This window comes from Fringilla coelebs, assembly GCF_963513975.1.
Source record: "Fringilla coelebs genome assembly, chromosome: 30".
Classification (NCBI taxonomy): domain Eukaryota; kingdom Metazoa; phylum Chordata; class Aves; order Passeriformes; family Fringillidae; genus Fringilla; species Fringilla coelebs.
In genome coordinates, this window is record NC_140056.1 from 2147690 (window position 1) to 2158120 (window position 10431).

General features: G+C 57.0%; 1 protein-coding gene across 1 annotated transcript; it reads right to left on the reverse strand.

Moving 5' to 3' along the window:
- Positions 1-2228: 2228 nt before the first annotated feature.
- Positions 2229-10029, reverse strand: ANKRD33 (ankyrin repeat domain 33; the record flags this gene model as incomplete). Its single annotated transcript, XM_084223481.1, has 4 exons — positions 2229-3010; positions 5812-5952; positions 7494-7623; positions 9700-10029. 4 exons carry the CDS (start codon positions 10027-10029, stop codon positions 2229-2231), a joined length of 1383 nt encoding a protein of 460 aa, XP_084079607.1.
- Positions 10030-10431: the final 402 nt, after the last annotated feature.

Here is a 10431-nt window from a genome sequence, read left to right on the forward strand (position 1 = left end):
CCCCACCCGGCGCTGCCCCCCCAGCCGAGGCACGGGGAGGATCCCCCGGGGCGGCTGCAGCCCCTTCCCCGAGCAGCCCCATCCTCCCGGTGCCCACGGAGGGCAGGGCTGCCTCGGGAGCTCTGCTGCTCCCCGGGATCCTGAGGCACCTACCTGAGCCCAGGCAGGAGCCAGGATCCTTCTGTTCTCCTTCTCAAGGTGGTTCATCATTTCTTACCTATAAAATTCTTCCTCTGACCTGTCGAGGTTCTGGCGGGTCGGGTTGAGGCACACTGCCCGTCCTTGGGGTGGTGGTGTCTTTTTATACTAAAAACTACTAAAAAGACACAATTTACAATAACTCCCCAATACCCATGACCTCTGTTAGACAGAGAGCTTCTGCTCTAAGCCAATCCAAAAGTGCCACCATCACCCAGCAGATGGAGGCCAAGAAGAAGAAGGAGAAACACTGGACACACCCAGATTCCTCCATCTCGCCTCCTGAACCCCCAAAATTCTGCATTTTCACCCTGTGACAAATTCACTGCCATTCTGCTCAAACTCTGGGGGTTTGTAGCTCCTCACCCAAAGCTGCTCATTGTTTCCAGCCCTTGGGGAGGTGTTGGTGTTTTGTACTTTGAACTACTTGTACTTTATTTACAATAATTTCCCAATACCCATCACCTCTGTCAGACAGTGAGCTTCTGCTCTAAACCAATGCAGAAGTGCCACCATCACCCAGCAGATGGAGGCCAAGAAGGAGAAACACTGGACACACCCAGATTCCTCCATCTCGCCTCCTGAACCTCCATTCTAAACCCCCAAAATTCTGCATTTTCACCCTGTGACAAATTCACTGCCATTCTACTCAAACTCTGGGGGTTTGTAGCTCCTCACCCAAAGCTCCTCATTGTTTCCAGCCCTTGGGGAGGTGTTGGTGTTTTATACTTTGAACTACTTGTACTTTATTTACAATAACTTCCCATCACCTATGTCAGACAGCGAGCTTCTGCTCTAAACCAGTCCAGAAGTGCCACCATCACCCAGCAGATGGAGGCCAAGAAGAAGAAGGAAAAAGGACAAGGCACACCCAGATTCCTCCATCTTGGGACCCCGAGCCCCCATTCTAAAACCCTCAAAAATCGATTTTTCATACCGTGACAAACTAACTGTTATTCTACTTCAGCTCTTTTGACTTGTAATTCTTCATATCAAGGTTGGTAATTGTTTTCCCATGGGTCAAGATCAGGGGCACAGGGGTCTTGGGCTCTGTGCCAAGGTCTCTGAGCCCCCCAGGCAGCCAGAGAAATTTCCTGGGTTCTGACAGAGCTGCAGCTTCCAAGGGGGAGTGTGCACTTCTGTCCCCCCAAAAACGGGGGTGGTGCAGGGTGGAAGCTCCACACCTGGCCAAGAGTTATTTATGACCTGGGTGGCTTTTGCTCTGAGCACTGTGACCCTGCCTGCTGCCCTCCCTGAGCCAAACTCTGCCCATGCTGCAGGAGCCAGCAGCCCAGCCTCCCCTTCCTGCACCCTGGCATGGAGCTGGGTTTGGGGGAACCTGGAAATATCCTGAAAAATCTGGGAACACCAGCACCCTGCTGCTGCTGCTGAGCTCTGGGGGCAGCTGGGATGGAGCCCACGAGCATCCCCGGCATTTCCAGCCCGTGCCTGCAGCTGGTGCTCCCTCCACAGCACGGAGCTGTGAGCCTTGGTGTGTCCATCCGCCACCCAGGAGCAGGCAGGAGTGGGGAATGTCACCGGGGAGGTGACAGGGCGGCCAGGGGACACCAGCAGCAAAGGGGGAGCGCTCCTGCCAGCCCCACAGCAACCCTGAGCTTTATTCAGGCAATCAATCCTGTTAACATGGCAACCAGTTCCATTTTAATTTGCTCAGCCACATTCCAATGCAGAGAGAGCTTGGGAAAATCAAAGAGGCAAAAAAAAAGACAAAAAAAATAAAAGAGGGGGGGGAAAAAAAAAAGGGAAAAATAGGAAGGACTTGTGCCACAGTCCTGCTCCCAGGCATTCCTGGAGCTTCAGGGTCTCAGGACATCGGTGCCCAGCACGAAATGTCCCATGCCAGGGTGGCCACCCTTGGGGTGGAGAGGACGAGAGGCCAGGCAGGGGCCTGTGAACCTTTGGGGATATTCCATTCCCATCCACCGGGAACAAAACCCCCCCTGTGCCAGAGAAGTCAGCAAACCCAAGGGGACGGCAAGAACCTTGTCCCCACCCCGACACCTCCCTCCTCAGCCTTTCTTTTTCTTCTTCTTCTTCTTCTTCTCCTTCTCCTTCTCCCCCTTCTTGGCCTCCTCGGCCGCCTTCTTCTCCTCCTTCAGCACCTTGTACCTCCACTGCGGCGGCTGCAGCAGGTGCTTGTCCTTCACCCGCGGCTTCCTCTCCCCGGCAGACGATCCAGAGGCTTTGCTGACTTTGATTTTGGGCAGGGGCTCCCCGGGGAAGACGCTGTTCCTGCGGCGCAGCCACAGCGGCAGGAAGCTCAGGAAGCGCCGGGGCGGCGGCGGCGGCGGCCGGAGCTCGGACACGGCCCGGCCGTTGCAGGAGGATCCCCCGGTGCTGGGCCTCGAGGACGGCTCCGATTCCTCACCTGGATCCGGCAGGTGCTGCCCGAGGATCTCCGGCACCGACAGCCGGCGCTTGCCCACCTCGGGCGGGCTGTCGGGGCACACGGTCTGGCAGGCGGTGGCCACGAAAGGGCTGCCCAGCGCCGTGGTCATCCTCACCATGTGGTCCAGCACGCCGTCCTCCTCGGGGTTGCGCGGGATGTTGAAGGTGAAAATGGACCTGATCTTCTCCGACAGCCTCTTGCTCCTGGATTTGGGGCTCAGGGCTTTGGCCACCAGCTCGGCCAGCGCCGGCCACTCGGGCCGGTACTGGGCGGCGAACTGCTCGGCGCGCGGGCGGCGCAGCAGGCTCCGGATGCGCACGGTGGTCTCGAAGCGGCCGGTGAAGGTCGCCCACTCCCTGGCTGTCTTCCCCTTCACGGCGTCCACGGCCTGCAGGTCGGCTCCTGGGGACAGCAGGAATTTAGGGTTGATGTTTTTTGAACCCTGCTCTGCGTGGTTCTAAACTGCAGATGAAGTGTTAGCTGCTGTCTTCACACTTGGGTCAGGAAAAAGGATTCCTGATGGACACCCAGCAGCCTCAGGCCCCAAAAAGGGAATTTAGGAGCTGCAAACTAGGGGAGTATGACTTTATTACCTGAAGGTAATGAATGACTTCATTGCCTGAAGCTGTGATTGGAGGATTAACCCCTGATATGTAAATGGACCAAACTTTTATCTGTCACAAAAACTCATCATCCATCTTGGGTGCAGCCTCTGGGGGGTTCTGACTGCCCAGATTGTTTCATGGCCTCAGGCCCCGAAAAGGGTAAATAAAAGGGAATTGAGGGGCTGCAGACTGGGGGAGTATGACTTTATTACCTGAAGGTAATGAATGACTTCATTGCCTGAAGCTGTAATTGGAGGATTAACCCCTGATATGTAAACGGACCAAATTTCTATCTGTCAGAAAAACTCATCATCCACCTTGGGTGCAGCCTCTGGGGGGCTTCTGACTGCCCAGATTGTTTCTATTTGTAATAGAAACTGTAAATTGGAGGCCTTTAATAAACACCCACTTTATTCTTTGTCCTTGACCTTGTCCAGCCCCTGTTCTAGGCAGCCTCTCCAAGGCATCCTCACCACGTTGTCCCACCCTGAGTGGCAGTGCCACCCCGAGCAGCAGTGCCACCCTCCCCCAGGAACCCCGAGGTGTTGTGGCAACAGTCCCCTGAACGGGGAATAATTAGCATTGACTATGATTACAGAGGCTGATTAATTGTTCTGTGATGCTATACTATACAATACCATGCTATTGAGAATCTCGTAACCCTCACAGACTGCCTGATGCAGCGTCAGCCTAATTGGTCAATCAATCCAATCACCACCCCGTGGCAAATTAAGGAAAAAACCCTTTGGTAAACGAATCTCCATAACACATTCCACGTGTGTGCCCCCAGGGCCCCAGAGGAGATGTGATCCCAGAGGAGGTGTGATTGTCACACCAGGGGTCCCACAGATGTGATTAGCACCCCCAGGGTCCCAAAGAGGTGATTGGCCCCCCCAGGGTCCCAGAGGAGATGTGATCCCAGAGGAGATGTGATCCCAGAGAGGTGTGATCCCAGAGGAGGTGTGATTGGCATTCCAGGGGTCCCAGAGATGTGATTGGTACCCCCCCCAGGGTCCCAGAGGAGGGGTGACACCCCCAGGGTCCCACAGGAGCTGTGACACCTCCCCAGGGTCCCAGAGATGTGATTGGTACCCCCAGGGTCCCAGAGGAGCTGTGACACCCCCAGGGTCCCAGAGGAGCTGTGACACCCCCAGGGTCCTAGAGGAGGTGTGACACCCCCCAGGGTCCCAGAGGAGCTGTGACCCCCCCCCAGGGTCCCAGAGGAGGGGTGACACCCCCAGGGCCCCAGAGGAGCTGTGACACCCCCCAGGGTCCCAGAGGAGCTGTGACACCCCCCAGGGTCCCAGAGGAGCTGTGACACCCCCAGGGTCCCAGAGGAGCTGTGACACCCCCCCAGGGTCCCAGAGGAGGGGTGGCACCCCCAGGGTCCCAGAGGAGGTGTGACAGCACTCTCAGGGTCCCAGAGGAGCTGTGACACCCCCAGGGTCCCATAGGAGCTGTGACCCCCCCCAGGGTCCCCGAGGAGCTGTGACACCCCCCAGGGTCCCAGAGAAGATGTGATCCCAGAGGAGATGTGATTGGCACCCCCAGGGTCCCAGAGGAGGGGTGACACCCCCAGGGTCCTAGAGGAGCTGTGACACCCCCAGGGTCCCAGAGGAGGGGTGACACCCCCAGGGTCCCAGAGGAGGGGTGACACCCCCAGGGTCCCAGAGGTGTGACACCCCCAGGGTCCCAGAGGAGGGGTGACACCCCCCAGGGTCCCAGAGGATGTGTGACACCCCCCAGGGTCCCAGAGAAGATGTGATCCCAGAGGAGATGTGATTGGCACCCCCAGGGTCCCAGAGGAGGGGTGACACCCCCAGGGTCCCAGAGGAGGGGTGACACCCCCAGGGTCCCAGAGGAGGTGTGACAGCACTCTCAGGGTCCCAGAGGAGCTGTGACACCCACCAGGGTCCCAGAGATGTGATTGGCACCCCCAGGGCCCCAGAGGAGCTGTGACACCCCCAGGGCCCCAGAGGAGGGGTGACACCCCCCAGGGTCCCATAGGAGCTGTGACACCCCCAGGGTCCCAGAGGAGGGGTGACACCCCCAGGGTCCCAGAGGAGGGGTGACACCCCCAGGGTCCCATAGGAGCTGTGACACCCCCCAGGGTCCCAGAGGAGGGGTGACACCCCCAGGGTCCCAGAGGAGCTGTGACACCCCCAGGGTCCCAGAGGAGGGGTGACACCCCCAGGGTCCCAGAGGAGCTGTGACACCCCCCAGGGTCCCAGAGGAGACGTGACACCCCCCAGGGTCCCAGAGAAGATGTGATCCCAGAGGAGATGTGATTGACACCCCCAGGGTCCCAGAGGAGGTGTGACAGCCCCCAGGGTTCCAGAGGAGCTGTGACACCCCCAGGGTCCCAGAGGAGGGGTGACACCCCCAGGGTCCCATAGGAGCTGTGACAGCCCCCCAGGGTCCCAGAGAAGATGTGATCCCAGAGGAGATGTGATTGGCACCCCCAGGGTCCCAGAGGAGGGGTGACACCCCCAGGGTCCCAGAGGAGGGGTGACACCCCCAGGGTCCCAGAGGAGCTGTGACACCCCCTGGGGTCCCCGAGGAGCTGTGACCCCCCCAGGTCCCCGGGACCCCGCTCACCCGCCAGGAGCAGGGCGGTGACGCAGTCCTGCCGCCCCTGCACCGCCGCCTTCATCAGCGCCGTCAGCCCCCGCGGGTCCCTCTGGTCCACCTGGAGGGCGGGGTAGTAGTTCAGGAGGTAGTTGACGATGGTGATGTGTCCTGCAGAGCCAGAGGGAAGCTGTGTCAGAGCTGCCACCGCCGCCAGGGACCGCCAGGGACAGAGAATTCGGCAGCTGAACTCCGCGGGGTGCAGGAGTGGAGGATTGAGGGGTCAGGGCTGAAAGGGCTTGGGTCCGTTTGGGTTTGGGTTTGGGTTTGGGTTTCATTTCAGTTTGGGTCTGTTTTGGTTTGGGTCCATTTTGGTTTGGGTCCATTTTGGTTTGGGTCCATTTTGGTTTGGGTTTATTTCGGTTTGGATCCATTTTGGTTTGGGTCCATTTTGGTTTGGGTCCATTTTGGTTTGGGTCCATTTTGGTTTGGGTTTATTTCAGTTTGGATCCATTTTGGTTTGGGTCCATTTTAGTTTGGGTCCATTCTGGTTTGGGTCCATTTCAGTTTGGGTCCATTTCAGTTTGGATCTGTTTTGGTTTGGATCCATTTTGATTTGAGTTTATTTTGGTTTGGGTCCATTTCAGTTTGGGTCCATTTCAGTTTGGATCTGTTTTGGTTTGGATCCATTTTGATTTGAGATTATTTTGGTTTGGGTTTATTTCGATTTGGGTCCATTCTGGTTTGGGTCCATTTTGGTTTGGGTTTCATTTCGAGTGGGTCCATTTTGGTTTGGGTCCATTTTGGTTTGGATCCATTTCGGTTTGGGTTTATTTTAGTTTGGGTCCATTTCAGTTTGGATCTGTTTTGGTTTGGATCCATTTTGATTTGAGTTTATTTTGGTTTGGGTTTATTTCGATTTGGGTCCATTTTGGTTTGGGTTTATTTTGGTTTGGGTTTATTTCAGTTTGGGTCCATTTCTGTTTGAATCCATTTTGGTTTGGGTTTATTTTGGTTTGGGTCCATTTCGGTTTGGGTCCATTCTAGTTTGGGTCCATTTTGGTTCGGGTCCATTTTGGTTCGGGTCCATTTTGGGTTTATTTCGGTTTGGGTCCATTCAGGTTCAAGTCCATTTTGGTTTGGGTTTATTTCGGTTTGGGGCTATTTTGGTTTGGGTTTATTTCAGTTTGGGTTTATTTCAGTTTGGATCCATTCTGGTTTGGATCCATTCTGGTTCGGGTCCATTTCAGTTCGGATCCATTTTGGTTTGGGTTTATTTCAATTTGGACATGGAGGCAGCAGCACTGACAAACCAGCTGCTTTAGTCGAGAACACAGGAAAGACTCCAAAAATGCAAAAAAACCCAGAAAGTGATGAATCCTAGCAAGGATACAATGGGAATTGAGGCTGATCCCCCCTTTGGGACCCTTCTCCTTCCCCTCTGGGTAAATCACGGGGAGGGAGCCGGGTGGGAGGTTTGGGCTCGGAGCCTTTTGTGGCTCCTGGGGCAGCACGAGGGGCAGCTCTGCCACCCAACCCAGCCCCACTGCGGGAATCTCCATTTTCTCATCACTTTTAAAGCAGAGCTGAGGTGAACCCCAAACACAGCAGATGTCCCACATCCTGTGGGAGCACGGCTTCCATGACAGAAAAAATAAAAATCCATGACAGAAAACAAAAAACCCTTTTTGGGGAAGGGCAGGGGTGCTGACCTGCCTGCGCAGCCATCATGAGGGCCGTGTTGCCGTCGTTGTCCTGCTGGTTGATGTTGATGTAGGGACACTTCTGCAGCAGGGGCACGATGTCCACGAAGCCCTTGGAGCAGGCGAGCATCAGCGCGTTCTGCAGAGGGAGCGGCAGCAGCGCTCGGCACCGCGGGACCCCGCGGCCGTTCCAAACCGACCCCGCACCCAAAGCGGGCTGGAGCAGGGTGGGAGGGCAGACAAGGGGCTGCTCCAAGGGCTGGGTCAGTCCCAGGAGATCCATCCCACGCTCCAGCCCTCAGCCTTGAGGATTTGCCTGCTCCTGGAAAATCCTCATTCTGCTCCAAGGTTTGGGTCAATCCCAGGAGATCCATCCCAACCTCCTGCCCCACCTGCTTCAGCAGCCCCCAGCCTTCAGGATTTGCCTGAAAATCCTCATTTTGCTCCACAGTTTGGATCAATCCAGGAGATCCATCCCACCCTCCTGCCCCACCTGCTTCAGCAGCCCTCAGCCTTCAGGATTTGCCTGAAAATCCTCATTCTGCTCCAAGGATTGGGTCAATCACAGGAGATCCATCCCACCCTCCTGCCCCAACCTTCAGGATTTGCCTGCTCCTGGAAGATCCTTATTCTGCTTCAAGGTTTGGATCAGTCCCAGGAGATCCATCCCACCCTCCTGCCCCACCTGCTTCAGCAGCCCTCAGGATTTGCCTGCTCCTGGAAAACCCTTGTTCTGCTTCAAGGTTTGGATCAAGCCCAGGAGATCCATCCCACCCTCCTGCCCCAATCTTCAGGATTTACCTGCTCCTGGAAGATCCTCATTCTGCTCCAAGGTTTGGGTCAATCCCGGGAGATCCATCCCACCCTCCTGCCCCAACCTTCAGTATTTGCCTGCTCCTAGAAAACCCTTGTTCTTCTCCAAAGTTTGGCTCAATCCAGGAGATCCATCCCACCTTCCTGCCCCACCTGCTTCAGCAGCCCTCAGCCTTGAGGATTTGCCTGCTCCTGGAAAACCCTTGTTCTGCTCCAAGGTTTGGATCAATCCAGGAGATCCATCCCACTGTCCTGCCCCAACCTTCAGGATCTGCCTGCTCCTGGAAAATCCTCATCCTTCTCCAAGGATTGGATCAATCCCAGGAGATCCATCCCACCCATCCCACCCTCCTGCCCCACCTGCTCTAACAGCCCCAACCTTCAGGATCTGCCTGCTCCTGGAAAATCCTCATTCAGTTGCAAGGTTTGGATCAATCCAGGAGATCCATCCCACCCTCCTGCCCCACCTGCTTCAGCAGCCCTCAGCCTTGAGGATTTGCCTGCTCCTGGAAAATCCTTGTTCTGCTCCATGGATTGGATCAATCCCAGGAGATCCATCCCACCCAGGCCTCTCCCTCCTGCCCCACCTGCTCCAGCAACCCTCAGCCTCCAGATTTGCCTGCTCCTAGAAAACCCTTGTTCTTCTCCAAGGTTTGGGTCAATCCCAGGAGATCCATCTCAACCTCCTGCCCCACCTGCTCTAGCCTTGAGGATTTGCCTGCTTGTGGAAAATCCTCATTCTGCTCCAAGGATTGGATCAATCCCAGAGATCCATCCCACCCTCCTGCCCCAACCTTCAGGATTTGCCTGCTCCTGGAAAATCCATGTTCTGCTCCAAGGATTGGATCAATCCCAGAAGACCCATCCCACCCAGGCCTCTCCCTCCTGCCCCACCTGCTCTAGCAACCCTCAGCCTCCAGGATTTGCCTGCTCCTAGAAAACCCTTGTTCTTCTCCAAAGTTTGGCTCAATCCAGGAGATCCATCCCACCCTCCTGCCCCACCTGCTTCAGCAGCCCTCAGCCTTGAGGATTTGCCTGCTCCTGGAAAATCCTCATTCTGCTTCAAGGTTTGGGTAAATCCCAGGAGATCCATCCCACCTTCTTGCCCCACCAGCTGTAGCATCCCCCAGCCCTCAGGATCTGCCTGCTCCTGGAAAATCCTCATTCTGCTTCAAGGTTTGGATCAATCCCAGGAGATCCATCCCACCCTCTTGCCCCAACCTTCAGGATTTGCCTGCTCCCGGAAAATCCATGTTCTGCCCCAAGGTTTGGCTCAATCCCAGGAGATCCATCCCACCCATCCCACCCTCCTGCCCCTCTGCAGCCCCCAGCCTTCAGGACCTGCCTGAAACCCCCTGTTCAGCCCTGCAGGGTGCCCTCCCCAGCCTCCCCAGCCGCTCACCCTCCCGTTGAGGTCCAGCTCCGTGGCCTCGCTCCGCGTCACCCCTCGCTCCAGCCTCTCCCACACCAGCTTGGCATCATTCCTGGCACAGCACTGGTAGAGGCTGAGGAGCCCATCCCCGCCAGCCTCGGGGGACACCTCGTAGCAGGGGTACACAGAGTCATCAGAGAAGATGCTGCTGCTGTCCGAGGGCTCCGAGGATCCTGAGGACGCCTCCTCTTCCTCCTCCTCCTCCTCCTCCTCCTCCTCGTAGTGCAGCTCCGGGTCGGAGGCATCCAGGCTGGCAGTGGGAGGTGCAGCAGGCTCTGCTCCACTGCAGGCATCTGTCATCCGGCCCTTCGGGGGCAGCCAGCCCTGCCCGGGGCCAGGAGCCGCTCCCGGGTGGCCGCGGGGCGCTCGGGGCTGTCACCGCCCTGTGCAGACACAGCGGGTGTCACCTGTGGGGTCACGGCTCGCCTCGGGTCCCTCCCTAAAGATTTCTCCCCCAGGTGTGTCACTCACCTCTCCTTTCCCCTCCCAGCACTGTCTGTCAATCCTGGAATTCCAGAGTGATTGGCAGGTTCAAAGGATGCCCTCCCCCCCTGGGGGGGCACTGGGCCATCCTGGTGTCCTCTGTCCCTTTGTCCCTCCCCTCCTGTCCCTGGCTGGTGGCTCCCTGCCCCTTCCCTGCCCTCTCCTGGGGTTAAAGGAGCAGCACCCACGGGGTCAGGAGTTCTGCTGGAGCTGCTGTGG